The sequence below is a fragment of the Pituophis catenifer genome, unplaced genomic scaffold (genome assembly GCF_029215685.1).
Source record: "Pituophis catenifer annectens isolate HBS135680 unplaced genomic scaffold, rPitCat1.0.hap2 SCAF_1, whole genome shotgun sequence".
In the NCBI taxonomy this organism is placed as follows: Eukaryota; Metazoa; Chordata; class Lepidosauria; order Squamata; family Colubridae; genus Pituophis; species Pituophis catenifer.
Genome location: NW_027256881.1, coordinates 154,746,031 through 154,765,897, shown reverse-complemented (window position 1 = coordinate 154,765,897; position 19,867 = coordinate 154,746,031). Strand labels below are relative to the sequence as shown.

Genomic DNA, 19,867 nt, shown 5'->3' with positions numbered 1-19,867 from the left:
GAGGCAAGTTGTTCCACTGATTAATTGTTCTAACTCTCAGGAAATTTCTCCGTAGTTCTAAGTTGCTTCTCTCCTTGATTAGTTTCCACCCATTGCTTCCCATATTGGCTTGTGGATGTTGTTAGTCTGGAGGCAAAATACTTTCAGGCGACCTATTAAACTGATAAACAGTACCCCATAAGCCTGAGGCTCGCAAGCATGTGCAACTTATCTCCAGCTGGAGACTTTATTGATCTAGGATTGCTTAAAATCAGAGTCCCAACTGCCACAAATGGGAAGCCTTTCCCAGCAGAGAAGACCCAGCCTGACAAGGTATATCAAATCAGTCCCCGTTCTGATGGGGAATTTGACTGTTAAAGCAAATAGGCATACCAACCTATCAGTATACCCATCCTTAACATAAATGTGGAAGTTTATATAATTTCCAGCTTTGTAGCCACAATTGTTGTGACACTGTTTGTTTTTGCACTACACACACACACATACACACACACCATGGCTCCTGATCAGATATAGGTAAGTGCTGCTTTTCAAGAGGTAAAGCAAGTTCTTTACTGTATCTCTGTCCCTGAGGCACAGTTAAAAGATGTTTGCATAAGACTATGGGGAAAAATGCAAACTTACTGAAACTGGTGAAATAGGAGAGGTTCATTTAGATCCAGTAGTTAAATACCAGGCTAGAAACTGGGAGACTGTGAGTTTTAGTCTTGCCTTAACTATGAAAGCTGGCTGGGTGACATTGGGTCAGTCACTCTCTCAGCCCAACTCACCTTACTTACTGGGTTGTTGTTGCAGCAAATTGGAGGAAGGAGGAGTAATAGCTATGTTCACAGCCTTGAGTTATGTATTTTTAAAAAATCTAAAATCTAAAAGTCTAAATAGTATGAGTCAGTATCTAACATGTTTAAGGAGCACCAGTTTGGAGAATGCTATTTTACAGATTTCTGTCTGAGGGCATCAACTAAGTGTATCAACTAAGCTACTTGACTCAGTGAGGTCCTCAGGAAGCTGACAAGCATACATTCCTCTTAATAGCACACTTGATGTTTTCTATGCCTGGAAATTAAAATTGTCTTCTATAGGTAAGGGTATCTACAGTGGAAAAATCAATTGTATGATAGTGCTTCATGATAAATGGGAAAAAACAACAACTGCTTTGTAATCTTCCTTTGAAAATTTGCATGGAAATATTTTCTGACAGTTTTCAAATTAGGGATAATATATGATAGCTCATTGAAGAGAAAAATAGTTTTAATTGTTTATTTTGTGGTTTTTCTAACGAGAGAAGAAATATGGAAGCCTTTTGCTGACCAGTTTGATATTTGTGCTTAATACAAATAGCTATCTTCCACCTAAGAGTTTACATTTTCGCTTTTATCTAAAAAGGAATGGAAGTTCACAGCAGTGTTTTATAGGTGTAACCTTTATGACTGGGGTAGCAGCATGAGCTATCATATTTGCAAACATAGCGGGAACAAATTAGACAAATGGCATATGGAAATATTACTGAGATAAATAATTAACAATAAATAAATAAACCTAATTAAAAATTCATTCTTAATTTCAGTGAAACAGTGAAGATAGGACAGTTTGGTACCATAAAAACAACATTCTTCAAAAGTGTTGTGGATGGGATTGGTGTTCAAGATTCTAGCCTGTTCAGTATAGTGTGGAAGGAAGCGGAAACTTAAAATTCAAGCCTCATTGTTGTTGTTTTCCTCCCCCTCTGTTTAAAGCTAGATGGCAATGGCTGGTTTGTGGATTGGGAATATCAAGCAGGAATGTTATTTAAAATCAGGTCACAGTAGTGTGGATAAAAGGCCTAAACAAAGTTCAGTGCCTTTAAATAGACATGAAATAGCCAACAACAAAAGCTGAAACTTTGTGATTTTTTTTTATTTCCATTCTAACATTTTATTTTTCATTCTTGAAGAGAGTGTCATATTTCAACCAGGCAACAAAGGACAATCTAAGATAAGATTTAAGATAAGATAGACTCCCCAGAAATCCTTTCTGCTGTGTTAATATTCAGTGGTATTTGTATGAAAATGAAGAAAATAAGTATGAAATACTAGTTATCATGATGCTCATGAAGGGATGTCCTTTAATTTGGACTTTACATTTACGTCATTAGGACTGCAATAGTTATTTGCATTTCTATAAATAAAGTCATTAAATGTAGAGGAAATTACTTCTGAATAGATATGTATAATACACAATTAACTTCAGTTAGCTCTAATTAACCACTTTTACTTTGTACTGTAATAATCTCTTTTTTTCATAATAGTTTCAGAATGAATGAAGGTTAGGGTTCATTAGAATATAAGTTCAAATGACAAATTTTAACTATGCTTTATCTGAATCGGGTCACTTGTTGCCTCAACCCAATCTAGTTCTGTGATACATTAATTAAAGTTTAATACATTGATTGTTTTAAATGTTCAGTCTTGGCAGGAGGAAAAAAAGTTGCATCACTGTATAGCTATGATACACTTTATGCTTCTTTGCATAAGAAGCAGAAAGAAAAGAAAAATAAATACTGTATAGAAAAAATGGATTACCGTGTTGTCCAAAGCAGTGTGACCTGCTGGAGATAAAACTCCAGACATATTCTTATTTGATGGTGAACTACCATTATAGTTCGCCATCTTAATAAAACCATTACAACAAAATTATGGTTGGGAGAAGCAAGGAAGGCTTTGATAAAATAATGAGAGGGGAAAAAGAGAATTTACTAGAAAAATATTGCTAATTATGTTAAGTGTGAGAGGGAAAGGGAATGATTGCTTTTACGGATTGGCATCTTTTTCTCACCCAGTTCCACCTCCTCCAGCATAATCTGAATTGAAAAGAATTAAATTGATCTTGTTTCCTGAAAATTCTGCCAACTCCCCCATGAAAAGATGAAATAAAAGTGTCCAACTGTGGCAAAGGAAGGCCAGCATAAATCAACTCACAATCCAAACTTGCATTTTCAGAGGTCATCAGAGAGGTTACGAGTTTTGCCGCATTTGAATGTACACTAAAATTAACTCCCAGGGAACATATACCAACCATCTTCCAAGTGCTGAGTACAAGCATAGGGGGCTTTTAAAAAAATAAATAAATAACAGTTCACTCTCTTTTCTTGTTCCAGGTTTATTAATGCTAGAAGAAGGATAGTTCAGCCCATGATAGACCAGTCCAACCGAGCAGGCAAGTTTTCAATATTAACTGTAGCCCTGTCTTGCTGACAGAAAACATTCACAAGCCATTCACCAGGAGATCTCTTCTTGGTAAATAATTGGGAAATAATGCAGAGAATGGCTGACAAAACAAAGTCCGCCATGATTTATTTCAAAGTTAGTGGATTTAGTACAATTGAGCATATTTTGGAGGTAAACTTATCCTGTCAGCCATAAACTACATGGTTGCTTACTGTATCTTAATACCAGACATACATTATTGTTTTTTTTTTTTTAAAAAAAAATCTTTTCCCAGCTATTTCTGCTATTATGACACTCCCTGGTGCATGGCTAGATGTAGAATTGCTGTAAACTTTATTACCTGTCCAAAGGGCAAAAGGGTCACGGTGCTTGTGGAATTCAGTAAAGTTCAAAGACATTCAGTTAAGGTAGAACTACATGTGCTTTAATAAAGAAAGGCAGCTTATCTAGCTTTTAATGTTCTGTTAGAATCTTAAAATTCATGTGCTGATTTTTTAAGTGGCTGAAGGTTTTTGCATCTGTATCTTCCATTTATCCTTCACTTTGGGGTATCTGTATTTTGATATGTATGAACCTTATAATCATCACACTGACTTCTATCAAGATTCAAAATAGCAAGGCTTTAATTCTTTCTGGATATTCTACATGTTTATTTTTCCATGTTATTGCCAAATACAAAAATGTATCTTCCAGGCATTATATGCATGGTGATTATTTTCAGGGAAGAAATACCAGCAAGACTAGCCAAGATTATCTACTCTTAAAGATTATTTAAACATTGGTTAAGTATCTGTACATCTTCCTGGTCAATCTACAAGACTCATAAAATGCCCTGCAGTGACTGAATCAAAACCTTAAGAGGAGCAATGGAGCTAGTGGTGCCATGCCATGGTCTCTGCATGCATTTCAAAGTCTGATGATTTAAACTATAAACATCTACGTAGAGTGGGGTCATATTATTCACCCCGGAATTTTTCAGCATTTGTGGACTTGATGAAAACATTCCTAAAATCTTTCCATGCGCTATGGCATTGGGATAAATTTCTCGTTCTATTTTCCAAGGAGCCTAGCCTAATAGATATGTGAAGGAAATGAAAAAGGGACTGCTGCTTCTTCAGGAACACATGGTATTTCTCGTTGAGAGAATGGTCCATAGAGAAAGCCATTGCCATTCTCAATAAGAAAAACCACAGGTTGCTTATTGCAACTCTGCTTCTGCTTAAAGCAGTGGTAGGGTTGTTTTTAACTGCTAGCCCTCCTCCCCACCCCCACCCCCACCAGCAGCTCTGGAATTTTTATTTATTGTCTAATATTCTTCCAAAATGTGAGCTGCTTTCCCCAGCCATCTCCATTTATGGCAGAGAGATAGTCCCAAGCAATAAATATCTTTATTGAAATGGGGGAAGGGATCATTTTTGACCCAGCGAAGTATTACCAATCTTTTTTTTTTTCATCGAGATTTGTATATATGTATTTGAGCAGACATGGGTCTTATATGTGCATGCATTCTTACGCACATCTGTAAAGAATGCAAGTTCTATTGTCTTTTTTTTTTTAAAAAAGAACACATTAATGAGAAATGTGTTCCCACACAGGACTAACTGCTACACATAGGTTTTGGGATAATTTAAAACCGTTAATAGACTCCCATAACTATTAATTCATTATTTCCAACTTGGTGCCTTATAGTTTTGTTTTTACTTGCAAATTCCACTTTTCTAACTGCAAGCCATTATTGTTAGGACTGACAAGAATTACAGATCAAAATACCTGGATAGATTCAGATTGAGAAAAGTTGTAAAAGAACACTAGTTTGCAGTTGCATTATTATTGTACATGCATAGAAAATTAATTTTGAAGACAACTGTTCCAGCTTTGTAAGGCCTGTCATAATAGTCATAATATAATCATAATATAGTGTGTTTGCATTTTTGGCTTAGCCTGATGTACAGATGTATCCAAGTGATATGTAAACCATGGCTTGTATTTTCTTTGGGATGGATTCATGCATCACACTAAGCCGAAACCAAAATGTGAGTTATCTGTGAATATTTAAAACTATCCATAATAAAATTCATAGATGGTGTCTGAGCAGACAGGTGTAGACACGGAGTGCTTGGCTCGTAATCTGGCTGCAGCAAAGAATTAATTTCATGTGGGGGAATTTTTAATGTATGCACATGGGCTGGGAAAGCAAGAGGCAGCTGTTAGATACCCTTATGTAGACTCATATTTCCCTTTATTGATTCAGATGAGGTGGTAGAGGACTAAAGAAGCTATTAATCTTTTTTCTGTAAGGTATGAGGAAGGTATTAAAAAAAATAACTGTTTCTCAATTAAAACAGCTGACACAATAGCAATAACTTTAAACTCCAATGTGTCTGGAAATGAACTGATCAGTTCCTTCCAAGACAACTGATCATTTTGCTGATAAAGAGATACTAAGCAATTTCCTGCACCTTTTTAGTAAGCCAAGGAACACCTTATAACCCAGATGGACAACCAATGGGAGGTTTTGTGATGGATGGTCAACAGCACATGGGAATCAGAGCACCAGGTAAGAGTTGCCATGCACTTTCCTCCGAGTCCTAATGTGTCAACAATGCCATTTCTTCACACTGTAAACACAGGTAACTCTGCCTCATCCTCTGCTGCACTTGCCTTGCCTTGCCTTTTCCTGTCTTCTGGTGCACTTGAAATATGACCTAGGGACAAGACAGGGATCTTTTCCACTCTTAATGTCTGAATATTCCTTGAGCCTCTGGTATATCTGTGTTTTTAAGGGTCTTTTGGCACTATCTGTTGACTTTGCTCATTCTCTGGCATCTTCTTGGATTTTTTTATCTCCCTTCTAGGACCTATGAGTGGAATGGGCATGAATATGGGCATGGAGGGGCAATGGCACTACATGTAACCTTCATCTAGTTAACCAATCGCAAAGCAAGGGGGAAGTAAGTACAAATGGGGTCGTTATCTTCACTGTGTTCTGGATTCTTCCCTTCTTGCATTTTTCTTACATTCTCCTTGCCCATAGTTTCATGCTTGTTCATTTCTTCCCATGAAATTCTTGGTTTCTGTATGCTCTCTCTCTCTCTCTCTTTTGATCAAGCTTTCAGTTTAGAAAGCACTGTATATGATGTACATTTATCCCTGTATGTTGCTATTATACAGTACTGACCACATGACAAAACAAGAAACAGCCAAGAGGAGAGAGAGGGGAGGAGTTGTCATAGTAACAGACTGATTTGCAAAATGTAAGCAGTCTGCAGCAGTGCAAGGAGACGAAAGAGCATGTCCCCAAAGTGTCATAAATCTGTCTAACCACAGTTGATGCATGAGTTACATTTCTACACTAACCTGCAAGACACCAAAAAGCTAAAACAGAAACTTCTTTTTAGGTAGAAGAAACAGAAGCTTCGCTCAGGATACGCAGTTCTGTAATTGTGAAACTTTTTAAAAAGTTTTATTTCTCTTTGTCTGGCTATCATAATGGGATTATGGAGGGCAAAGGGAAAAAAAGAGAATACCAAACCGAGGTGCGCACAGCAGGCTATGGAGCTTAGCCCAGGCTAATTGACTATATCCAAATTAAGTATGCCATCAGTTGCAGTGTGACAAATGGATTTGACTTATTCAGTGTACTAAAATAGAGATCATTAATGCAATCTTCAGTGGCAAGCCTAGTGAAATAAGCCTGCAAACACTGTCCCAGTTCTTTGCTCTTCTCTTTTAAAAGAGAAAGGGGCTGTTTAAAAAAATAATAATAAGGCAATATAAAAAATATCAGTGCCTATTAAATATTCCCGGAGTTGTTTCATTCCCCCCCCCCCCCCGTAAAAGTGGAAACATTGCTCATGACAATCTTTTTGTGCATGCCTTTCAGTACTTTACCATACCATTAGAAATTATCAGGGTGGATGCTGCTTCCCAGCCATTTTGCAAATGTTAGTCAAAAACAAGTTTTTAACAATTAGCTGTGAAAACATTCCCGGTCAGCTTGGGAATGCAACTAGGTTATTATCTCATTATGGACATTTTTCTAGCTTAGTTAATTTCAATATTGTTTCTTACTTTCTAGGTCAATTAAATTTTAAATGATGTATTTTATGCTTTGTGGCCAATTAAATTAATAGGTTATTACAAAAATCATCCTTTTTTATTAAACAGCTGTGAGTACAGTATATTTTATAACCAATTTTCATTAGTTCAAAAATGTTCCTTTAGGCTAGATTAAGCAGCGGTTCATTGCTAGAGTCTGGAGACCTGATTCTAAGGTGTTCATAGAATTCACAGTGCACTATTACTTAGAACTCAAGCCAATTGAACCTACTTAGCAATAGAGCTATGCCTTTCACCCTTGATGATTATGGAGCTTATAGCTCTCAGAAACAATACATCTGTCAGTTTCCATCAAGTACAGCAATCCATGCAGAAGGCAGAGGCCCACCGAAAGCTGGAGGTTGATTGTCTTAGGCCCATTTTTTTTTCTTATTGTTCTTAAAAATCACTGAAAGGTTGAGTGAGCTCTGCTTTTTTCCCTCCGATAAAAACAATCTCAAAGAAGGAATTAATTGATATTGGTTATTGGGTTCTGTGCATTTTAAAACAACAGGTTTGATTTAGAAACCATTCTTTTATCATGGTATCAATTTCAGCAAGATAGGAGGCCATGTGCCTCAGCACTATCTTTTTTTTTTTTTTGCAAAAAAATTCCATTTGCAGCCTAAATAAAAAAGAAACTAGGAATGATGTTTGAAGTTACTTAAACCAGTTATCCTTCTCAGAACACCATATTATTTCTTGCAAAGAACCTTGTTTCATTATATTTTACCCAAAAGAGATTATGTTTCTAAAAATCAGAGAAAATAAAGGGATTGTATTCAGGAACTGATGTCAAACATTTTTTGTAGCTCACATGTCCATATCAAATATGAGCATGTGAATTATTTTCTGTGGGACACATTCCTGCTTCTGACAAACTATTAAAGGACAGACAAGAAGCTTCTTTTATTGAAAATGTTTCATAGTATATAGTTCACAGAGTTCTTATACATTAAGCTTAGGTTATACTTTCCATTCTGCAAAAGATTACCTTCCAAACAGAATAGTAATGCTCTTTTGGGGGGTACTGTACACAAATGTTTGTTTTAGTATACAGTATGTGTAGCTGGCTTGTTTTTACAATAGTTCAATTCTCTAAGCAATGTTTCAGTACAAAACCATTAAAAAAAGGCCTTGACCAGATTAGAGACAGTCCTTGTTTAGCAACCACAGTTGGGACTGACAGCTCGGTTGTTAAATGAAGCAGTCACAAGGTGAAATTGCAACTGTGCTTACAATCTACTTTTCTTTGCTTCCCAGACCTGTGAAAGTCATAATTGTGAAGCTTGGTGATAAAGTTACTTTTTCATCACCATCATAACAGTGGCTAAAAGAGGCAGTTGCTAAATAAGGATCACCTGTAAACAGGATGGCTATATTTCAATCAGTCCAAGCTGATATTCACAAGTTTCTCTTTTTCTTTCCCCCAGGACTGCAAAGTATGCCAGGGGATTATGTGTCTCGGGGTGGTCCAATGGGCATGACAATGGGACAGCCAAGTTATACACCACCCCAGATGCCCTCCCATCCAGCACAGTTGCGTCACGGCCCCCCCATGCATCCTTACCTTCCGGGACACCCCCATCACCCAGCAATGATGATGCATGGTGGACCACCCCACTCTGGAATGCCGATGTCAGCGACTAGCCCCACCATGCTCAATACAGGAGATCCAGCAATGAGTGGACAAGTGATGGACATTCATGCTCAGTAGCTTAAAGGAATATACTTTTATTTTCATGAACGGCAAATTTGAAATATTGTCGTTCTACCATGACTTAATGGAGTTCCATTCTTGGCATCTAATTTGGACCAAGGAACAATCAGATTGTCTTTATAGGGACCCTGAAAAGCAGGAAAAATACACCAACTGAAGTCAACTTCTGGGGACAAGAAAAATAACTATATAAGGCAACAGAGTTGAATATTGTAAAATGCTATTATTCTGTTATCCATATTACGTTCTTTCTTATAGATTTTTTAAGAAAAAAAATGTGAATTTTTTTCCACACTATGTGTGTTGTTTCCATAACTCTTCACTTCCTGCAGAAGCCTCCTTACATTAAAAAAAAAAAAAAAGCCTTACAGTTATCCTGCAAATGACAAAAAAGATATATTTGCAGGAGTTTTAGAGCATTTAAATACCTATGTCAGGCAGAAGAACATTTCTTCTATCCTAGGATTTCAGCCATGCACTCTGTATTTGTTTTTTTTTTCCTCTCTCTCTCTCTTTCTCTCTCTCTATTTCTCTCTCTCTCTCCCCCTATCCTTCCCCCCTCTCCCTGCCTGGGGCGTGAATTTGCATGTCTAATTCATTTACTCACCATATTTGAATTGGCCTGAACAGATGTAAATCGGGAAGGATGGGAAAAACTGCAGTCCTCAACAATGATTAATCAGCTGTTGCAGGCAATGTCTTAAGGAGACTGGTAGGAGGAGGCATGGAAACCAAGAGAAAAGTGTGTTTGACCTTAATTGTCACATCAGAGCATCATTATCCCCATGAAGAAGAAGAAGCAGCAGCAGCAGCAGCAGCAACCACCTACATTACTTCCTGTTTTATGCCTCTCAAACCATGAACTGAAGAGTTATTTTTACTATGTTGACTTTATTTTTTTCGGCAAAGCATCAGTCATGCATTTTTCCATAGTCCCATCATGGAGCATATATGTATACATTGTAAATAAATTTTGTGCAAAAAGGACTGGAAAAATGAACTGTATTATTGCTTTTTTCCCCCTTTTCTTTCTTTCTTCTTTCTTTCCTTCCTTTCTTTCTTTTTGTAAAAGTAGCAGTTTGGTATGAGTTGGCATGCATACAGATTTACTAAGTGGGATAAGCTAATTATACTTTTGTTGTGGTTAAACAAATGCTTGTTGATAGCCTTTTTTCTATCAAGAAACCAAGGAGCTAATTATTATTAATAATCATTGCACATTAAGTCTTAGAGTTTCTGAATGAAACTGTTTGGATTGTACAATAACTCAAAGCCCAGCTGTAGTAGTTTAAGTGCAGTAATGAAACTGAATCTAAAATAAAAGCAAATTATTTTTGTCACGCTGGCTCAACTGCTTGAAAATTTTATTTTTTCTGCCCAAGCCCTCTAAAATTGTAGCAATTTGCTAGCAACTATTCCAGTCTCACTCTCTCAAAATAATTTTACCACTAGGCAGTTTGAGTAATATTTTTTAATGTAAAGTATTTTATATGGTGAACTTTCCTAGTCCTATTTATCTATTTTCAAGTGATTTCCAAATCTTTGTTATTAGATGCTAATAATTCCAAATCAAAAAAGAACCAATTGCACAAGATTAATGAATACTGTTATGTAATATATTTGTTATTTGAATTAAATTACTCTAGGATGTAAGTTAAATTTTATTCCTCAAAATGTTAATGTTGATTACAATTTTTTTTTGCCAGTCATTATACCTGAATTACTGCATTTACTTACAGTAAAAGATGTTACTCTTTAAAAACCCAATGTTCATAAACAAATCTGGTTGCTGCAAATGGCTGCAGATAGAAATACTGAGCAATTTTCCAGCATAGTTGTATATTCTGCTCTGCAGCCAGCTGGTTAACTAGAACCAAATAACATGCTTAGGTTTACAATACCTTATAATTTTCTTCTAAATAATATTACATCTATAGAAAGTTTCCTAAGGGCATGGGAAAAAAAGAGAAACTTTCACTTAAGGCAAACTAATAAAAAAAAACCTATTTTAAAAAAGATTTAATGGTAAACTGCTTGATAGGAACAAAAGACCTCAGTGGTGAGAACTATGATGTCTGCCATTCACACAGATGTCACCCCATAAAACCGCCTTAACAATTCCCCGTTTAGATTTAAAAGGGAGACCAGTTGTTTGGTGACTAGTAGGCAAAGTTTGATAGATTGGTTTATCTACTGCTTGAAGCACTTGGAGAGCATTCCCACTCTATCCAGCTAACATCTCAAATGTTTAAAGAAAAGCCAGTTGATAAGACAGCACAGTCTGCATGTAGTAGGAGATATACACTCCCCACTGTCCAGAATTTGAACCTAGCATTGGAGACAAGCCCTGGGACTAATCTCCACAAATAACTACTCCTATATAAAGCGGTTTCTTTCTGCTCAGAGCCTGACTTGAAGCTTTATTTTATAGCCATAAAAAAATCGAATCGTTTTATTTTCTGTGTTCTCTGTCTCTCTTAGTGGAAGGCATGCAGTTTTCAGAGTGTGACTTTGCTAGTAATTAATTACTATTTGCTTACTTTCTCCATTGGGGAGGGATTTTGTTATCTGATGTATGTGTTGAAGCTGAGAATCACAATGCCTTAAGTTGCACTGATGTTGAAACAGCCACTTAGTGATTCGGATATATTCCAACAAAGATCGAGTCATTTGCATTAATGGAGGGAAGGGCGTGGCTGTCTAGGAAACTGCCAACCAATCAGTGATTTAAGAAAATCAAATGTTTAATATAGATCCTTCTCAGCCTTTCTTTGCTCAAAGGAACTCCTTCCAACTTTAGAGATGGCTGGGGAGTTATATCTTTCTTATACCTGCAATAGCAAGAAAAATTAAGAATACATTTCCTGCCAAAGTTAGCTCTTGATAGCCTTGCCCATGTTTTATTTTCAGGAACGGAGCAAAAAGTGTATGTGCTATTAAAAGTTTTGGAGGGGAAAAAATATTTTTTTTTCTTTAATAGATTTCCCCCCCTTCATTTACAGTTATTTTTTACTCGAAAAATATAACCAAGGCCGTCGCATTTGGGGGTTACTCTTAATCAGCTGCAATTATAGCACATTAATGAATAATACTCTCAAAGAATTTTTTTTTTTTGTTATTGTTCGTCACATGATGCTAGACGGCTTTTACAGGCAAAGGAAAGAGAAGTAAACGGGTTACAAATAGGGAATTATCCCTCGTTTAGCATTAAAATTCATTTAGATAAAATTGCCACAAACATTTAAATGGAGAGATTAGTTCCCCCTCACGCCTTATTGCACACTCTCAATGGCTCCGTTAAGAACATTTTATACGTTGGAAATTCCGCCTTCTCAGGCTGCTGGCTGTTTCCTAGTTACCCACATTCAAAGCGAAGGCAGCAGCGACAGAAGAGAGGGTTGGGGGAAGGGAGAGAATTTGGGTCCCCCCCCTCTTTATCACACTCCCCCTCTTTCTTCCTTTTTCTTTTCTTTTTCTTTTTTTTCTTTTCTTTTTTTTTTTGGCAACCAGACCGCAATTCATCCTCTTCGATTTGTTGGAAGTAAAGGGGAAAATAAATAACAGGAGATTATTCTCTCTTTGGACACCCAGTTACCCTATATGGGAAAAAAAGAAGGCGCCGCTGTTACTCTTTTTCTGTCTGGTTCTCCTTCGCCGCCGGCTCCCCCTCGCTCGCTTCCCCCTCAACCCCCCCAAACTGGGAATCAAGTTTTGAGTTTGATCCGTCCATTGCAAAACGATCGAGATTAACGTAGGTCCATATCGGGGTGTGGGCGCGGGCTGGAGCGAGCGAGGGCATAGCTTGATAAAAGTTCTGACTCGCGCCTCTTCGGCCCATTTGCGGCACTCGCACGGGGGTAGTGGGGGGCAGGAAGCGACTGAAGCGACTGCTGAAATGCATCTCTGTTTGCAGCCCAGAGAAGAGTAGGGTTTGTTTGCCCTGAAAAATCTCTGGAGGGATTCATTTGAAAACAGATCAGTTGTCTTCCACCTTCCTTCCTTCCTTCCTTCCTTCCTTTTCTTTGCCTCTCGCTGCCCCCCCGCTGCAGAGCCAAAGGAGACGGAACGCCAGCTTCGACTGCCATCTTTTGGGGATTTGGAAAAACGATTCCCTCGCCTTCCTTTTCCCGATATTCCTCTAACCTCCGTCGTTCCAAACCTCCGGTCTGAAATAAAGAGATTCCGCTCTAGCTGAGGATAATAAAATTTGGGGTGGGCATTCTTGCAAGGGATTGGCTTGCAGTTGCGCATGGAAATCGTTTTAAGTCGTCGACCGACGAAAAACTTGGCGCGGGTGGCTTCTCTGCAGAAGAGCTCCGGCGACCCTCGGGCTGTTTCCATTCCTGCTGGACTATTTCCCTCTCCCCACCCCGAAAAAAAAAATACACCGTAAAAGTTTTCTGTTCAAGCTTTTGCTCTACGAAAGGGAAAAAACACCCTGCCTCCCTCCCTCTCTTCCTCCCCGCTTTCCCTTCCCTGAGAGATTGTCGGACGAGGCCGCATGCGCGGTGGGGCTCCTGGACTGATTATTTTTCAGTCGGTGCTTGTCGCGTATATTAATATGAACTGGTGTCGAAAGAAATGAAGAAGTGAACCGTCCTCCGCCTGGTCGGCGCGTGTTGTGGGGAGGCGGAGGGGGCTGCTTCCAAAAGAAATGAAGCGGGACGGCCACTTTTGAGACTCTTGCGGCCGTGTTTGGACGTTTCCCCCAAGTTGAATAGTGCTTTCTTCCAACGTTTCAAGCACGTGTTCCAAGATTGGGGTGAGGGCGGTTGATTTGAATCATTACTTTGTAAGAAACTGTGGGTCCGGCCGGCGGCCCACAGTAACACTGGCCGGCCGTTCCCCCTCAGCAGAGAGAGCAGCGTTTAACCAGCCTCCCCCCACCCTCCGTCCTCTTTTTTTTTTTTTTTTTTTTTTACCGTGCTGGGTAGAGAGAAGCGCCAGCGAGCGTGCGTGCGTGGCTTTCCTGCGCGCGCGCGTGCGTGCCTCCGCGAGAGAGGCATCTGGGGATAGGTCGAGCCTGGCGCTTCTGCAATTGCCGCCATCTCTCCTCCCTCCCCCCCCCCCCGAGGAAAGCGAGGGTGGCCGCGTCGTACGCCGGCCGTTCCCTGCTCGTTAACAAAGCCAAGTCCCCCTCAGGGGTTTGTAGGGAGGAGCGGGAGGGTCCCTAGCCACGGAAGGCAAAGTGGCCAGTCCGTATCCCTGACCGCCCGGGCTCTCTTCTCAGGTATAAGAGGCGGAGCTCTCGGGAGTCGGGCAAAGGCGCCCCCCGTTCTTTTTCCTTAGCCTCAACTCTGGTCGCCGGCGTCTGAAGAAAAAAAAAAAAAAGCAATCCCCCGAAAGGCAAAGCTCCGAAGTGAATTGGGGCTCATGTCGGCTCCAGCGTGGTCTCTATTTTTACCGTTCTGGTTCGACTCTACGCGCACTCCCAAAAACAAAAGAAATCCAGGCGAAGTGTTAAAAAGGTCCCCGCGAAACTCCTTTCGCTCTGGCCCTCGAAACGCGAAAAAGAGAGGCAAGGAAACGGGCCTCAACAGGAAAAGGGGAGACCTATCCGTAGTCTCTTGAGCAGGTCGCCTGCAATATGTGCCTGTTAACAAAAAACGACCGTCGGGCTGTGGGAAACACACCACCACCACCACCACCAACCATCCCTTCTAGCCCACCACCACAATCTGGGTCTGTCTTTATCCTGCCACCCAATCCGCCCGCAGCCTCCCCGGAGAAAGCGCAAGCACGGGGAGAGCGAGTCCTCCTTTTTTGTCCACCATAGTTATCCGTGGCCTCCGCTTCTCACTCCGGAGTCCTATCCTGTCGTCCGGGCCCACCTGGCCTTGGACTTTTCCCCGGTCGCCTACCCTCGACCCTCTCTGAGGGCACTTCGGGGACCAGAGGAAGCGAAAGCCAGAATCCCGTTCTGGCGCTGAGGCGGGTGGCTTCCACTTGTGCAAGTTCCCGCGCGGTGCCTCCTTGTGTGGCTGTGGTGAGAGAGGGAGACGCGGAGCCCAAGCAAATAATGTTCGACTCCGCCAGGTAAAAAGCAAAGTCGGTATGAAGACAATTCAAGAGTTGTCGCCTCGCCGTTTGATCGCCTCGCCTCTTGCCTCCCGAAAGTCGCGCAACAGCGAGAACGTGTGAATGTGCGTGGGCTTCGAGGAATCCCCCCTAAAACGCGCGCGGGGAGCTGGCTGGAGTTTTTCCAGCCAAGCAAGTGTCAGCCTCCCGCGAAAGTCCCGGAAAACAAAGTTAAAGCGAGTGCTCTCTTCTTCCCTGTTGCCCGGTCCCAAATCTAAGACGAGGGGGCAGTTGCCCCTCCATCTCCAGACGGTGGTGACCCCCGACAGAAATGTAGGAAAATGCTGTGTGCGTTTGGGAGGAGATGTTGAGATTTTCCCTCTTTCCTCCAAAGGCGAGGTGGTGGATGGATAAATAATGCTTTAATAATCCGTCGCGCCCGTATTCGCAAAATTACACCTTTCCTTAGAAAGGTAGTTTTTTTTTTACTTCGCAGATGCTACTACGGTGCCTGATTTTATAAGGGTATAGATTCCCCCTCGTAAAGTTAACAAAACGAACCCGTTCTCGGCTGATTACACCACCTCTCTTTCTGAGCCCAAACTCAAATAAAACCCGAGTCTAACAAAGGTGAATGAACCGAGGGTAGGCTTAGATTTTGTTCGAATTCTAGTTCGACTAAATGAATATTTGCTTTTCTCTTCCTCCTTCAATAGTACATAAAATAAACGGCTATTCAGCCAGTTTCGAGACTGTCCTTTCCAGCGCAAGCACCTTGATGAGAACAAAGTTTTCCAGCAAAGGAGATTTCTCTGAATTGCTTTAAAGCTCTAATAAAAAGAATACCATAGGGCTTTCAAGTTCAAGTAAAAGGATACGGTTATCACTCACTCTCCTCTTTCCAGAAGGTTCGTGTGAAGGATTGTATGTGAACCTTTTTGGAAACTTGCTTCCCCCCCCCTTCCTGGAATTTGCCCGTGTGATATACCTGCGTTTTCTCCTTTTCTACGTGTGACTTTGCTAGGATTCCAGTCTGGAAGATTCTCTCTCCCTCTCTCTCTTTCCCTCCCACCCTCTCTCTCTCTCTCTCTCTCTCTCTCTCTCTCTCTCTCTCTCTCACACACACACACACACACACACACACACACACTTTTGTTTATAAAGGTACAACCATTACAAGGTGGTGGAGGGTACTTTTCTCTTGTAAATGTGCGTATGAATATGTGTAAAAGGCGGGTGGGGGAGAGAACAGAGAAATGGGACGACGAAGGTGAAAGGGAGAACCGAACCCTCTAGCCACACAGAATATTTGTCCCAAAAGGCGGATAGCGGGAGGTCTCCTTTGAAAGGCTTTGCGAAGTCCTTCCTACAAGGTAGTTAATAAACTCCTAAGCAGTCAGCAGCTTTGTATTTTATGTAGTGGACGGAGAAAATCTTCCAGGGCTTTAATGTATGAAATAACTAAATGCCTGTGTGGCAGCTGTTTCTAAAGCCAAAACTAACTCTTTGGAAGAAGGGGAGGGGGAGAGGAGGGGAGAGGGGAGACGAAAAGACTGCTCATTTTTTCCCCTTTGGTGCCATTTTGGATGTCATCTGTTTCCTTGGTGACTGTGTTCAGCCCCCCAAAGCCCCTGAGCGCCTGGATTGTTCGAAAAAAGCATGCTATTTCTGCACCGTCATTTATCACTGTCACCGCATAATGATTCCCCTTGCAGCTCCTTATTGATGTTTGTAATTGCATTATCTCATAAAGGGGAGGGGTGAGGTGGGGGGGAGAGATGATCAATGAAACTGAACTGTGCATTGTGGGGTCAGGAGATACACAAGTACTGTTTGTGTGTATTCACACACACACACACAAACCCCACAGAAACAGAAGAACTGTTCTGGATTGGGGGTTGGTTGGGTGAGTGAGGGTATTCTTGTGTACCGTACCTGATTGTACAGGAAAATTTTCCTCGCTTTCTTTTCCCGACGTTTAGGCAAACTTTTTGCTGAAATTCAGAATGCTCCCTGCCGTGAATTTCAAGGAAGGAAAGAATAGTCCTGCCTGGTGAGGTGTGCTCCGCTGTCACAAGTGGGCAGAGGAAAGTAGTGAATAAACACTTATGACCCTCCTTTTCTTTCTCTCTCTCTCTTTAATATTCCCCGTTCCCTGCAACTACCCCCCCCCCCTTTTTTCCCCCTCCCTTGATAAAGGGAGCACCAAAGAGTAATTGGCAGACACAGTATCTGGGAACTATCTTCAGCACCGGCCTTTTTTCCTAACCCTTCCAGCGAGACCCCGCTTTTCCGCCACTAGTATTTTCCGCTTAATGAATGTGGATTGCAAATTTAAACCGGATCGCCTCCCAGCTTCTCTGTCTATTTCCCTCCAGGTAGCTGACGATTCACTGTTTCGTCCCCTTACCAGAGTAGAAAGAGTAAACCAACCTGCCTTCTGAAACTGGAAACTGGGACCAACCCTTCCCAGCTCATCCTCATGAAATGGTCCCGTTACCAGCTGGCAAGTGGGGGGGGGGATACTGGCTAGCTAAACAGAATGGCATATTGGCTCGGCGTGAGATTAGGACATTCCGCGAAGAAATAAAGCCAGGAGATTGCAAGGAGTGGCAATAGAAAGGGGAGCCGTTGATGTGAGAATGTGCTTTTACGAAGCCGAAAAAGGACTTGTAAGACCTTTGATTTGACCGCGGATCCTGTTGATTTCAACGGAACCGAAAAGATCCTGATTGCAATGCGTCATTTCTGCTCCCCTCTTTAAATTGCCCTCTCGGGATCGTGCAGCGATCTCTCAACGCTGCCAAGTTTGTTTGTTCAGCCTGGGCAATGAAGGAATATCCAAAAGGTCCTGTCGCGTTCAAAGCCCAGGTTTTGGAAATTCGGAACTCTTTTTTGGATTTAATAATCTTTCTCTTAATCATCCTTCCCCTCCCCATTGCCCCGGTTTTTGGATGGGAGGGATAAGTAAAAAAAAAAAAAAAAATGCCAAACAGACAACACATTTCATATTTTTTTTTAAAAAAAAAGAAATTGCTTGATTGCGATTCCCTTCTTTAGATAAAATTGCATAGCTTTCTTTAGATAAAAATTGCCTTTGATCACCGTACTGCACTTAACTCCCATCCCCACCTTGGTCGAACTTTAAATTTCACCCTGTCCATACAGTTGATGGTAGCCGCTTTGGATAGGCACCACCCAACCACACCTCCACTTAATCTGGTGTCCCCAGACCTGTTTGCCAAATGCCAACTTCACTTCTGTGATACCTGAGTCGGGGCAAATTCCCTTAGAATTAAGGCGCAAGACTTATTGAGAATACGCTGCCTGAGAAGGGAGGTTTAATTGAAGGCAGAAAGATGCTTCAATATCCCAATAAGAAATAACGCGCCTCTCAATCCAACCCCCACCATGCCCCCGCACCAAAAAGAGGGGGGGCTGTATTTAGAGTTCAGAGACGAACCATTGCAAATGAATGGAATTGCTAGCATAAACAAAGAATTGCACCTATTCTCTCTGAATGGTGAGGGGAGGTAATCACGTTAATACAGGCACCAATTTTAGCTGAGTAGGTTGCGGGAATCCTCTGCACTCCAATGTCCCTAACTTAGACTAGCAGTGAAAATTTGCTAAATTGCCAGCAGCAGTACATAAACAACATCTAGTTTTTCTTTTTCCATTTCTTTCTTTCTCTCTCTCTCTCTCTCTCTCTCTCTCTCTCTCTCTCTCTCTCTCTCTCTCTCTCTCTCTCTCTCTCTCTCTCTCTCTCTCTCTCTCTCTCTCTCTCTCTCTCTTTTTGTGAGGGAGAACAAAGAATAAAAGCATTTTGGAGGAAAAGGTACCCGCCAGGCGAAGCTGCTTGGTTTAGAAGGTCTTTGTCACAGCTTTGGAGCTGCCCCTTCCTTTGGTTCTTATTTCAGTCTGAAAGTAAAAGTAAAAGTCAACTTTCGTGAGATTCTCCTATTTTTATAAATCTAATCGTTCTCCCACCTCCAGCCGCTTTTCCATCTGCAGCTATATAAACAGAAACACTCCTGGCTGTATTTCGAAAGAACCGCTTGATATGGATCACCATGCGAATGTTACGCTATGTTTGAATTACATTTTCGGAGGACTTCCTCTTCCTTCTCCCTACCCCCAATAAATTAATCAAAATGAGTCGTTCATCCAGAATAATTTTAAAAGAGAGGAGGAATAATATTTCATGCCAGGAAATCTTGGTTAAAATAATGAAAAATCACTCTCAGCTTAGAAATTATTTATAGAACAAATCTTACATTAATATTAAAAAAAAACCGTATAAACAACAGCTGCATCAACAACAAAACCCCTCCAGATTTACAGTTATTAAATATTTGATTGTCATGTTAATGCTTCATATTCTACCTTTTATTTGCATTTTAATCTATGGAATATTTACAGTATTTTTTTTTTTTTTGCCAGTGACTGATTACAGATGGGGGGAGGAGCAAAATGACCTGCAAGCTGGCTTTTCCTGCCCCTCCCCCTTTCGCTGTTTACGAAGCCTTTTCCAACAATGGTAATGCGACCAGGACAAATAAATTATGTCCTTTCTAGACGTCAGAGAAACGCTGTTCCTTTTCCTCCGAAATACTTATTTTTATACGCCTCGACCCCCAGCATGGTTTAGGTAGCTGCTTTTCTGATTTTTAAAAAAATATTTACAACAATTGGTTCTGATGTTTTTTATCAAATGAAAAAGCAACTATAAGCTTGAGAATAAATGTTATTAAGAATTTTAATTTCTTCCTTCCTTCCTTCTTTTCTTCCTTTCCTTCCTTCCTTCCTGCTTTTTTTTTTACAT

General features: G+C 40.7%; 1 protein-coding gene across 4 annotated transcripts in view; it reads left to right on the top strand.

Moving 5' to 3' along the window:
- The window catches only part of MEIS1 (Meis homeobox 1), a 176,784-nt gene extending 166,551 nt beyond the window's left edge, over window positions 1-10,233 (top strand). For 2 of the 4 annotated variants that reach the window (XM_070956524.1, XM_070956517.1), the window contains exons 10-13: window positions 3,137-3,195; window positions 5,674-5,763; window positions 6,062-6,157; window positions 8,738-8,816. In XM_070956524.1, coding sequence (XP_070812625.1) covers window positions 3,137-3,195; window positions 5,674-5,763; window positions 6,062-6,120 — 208 coding nt within the window. In that variant the 3' untranslated portion in view covers window positions 6,121-6,157; window positions 8,738-8,816. Of the gene's footprint in view, window positions 1-3,136; window positions 3,196-5,673; window positions 5,764-6,061; window positions 6,158-8,737 lie in introns of all 4 variants that reach the window. The other 2 variants (XM_070956510.1, XM_070956507.1) reach the window with 1 other exon arrangement.
- The last annotated feature ends 9,634 nt before the right edge of the window (window positions 10,234-19,867 follow it).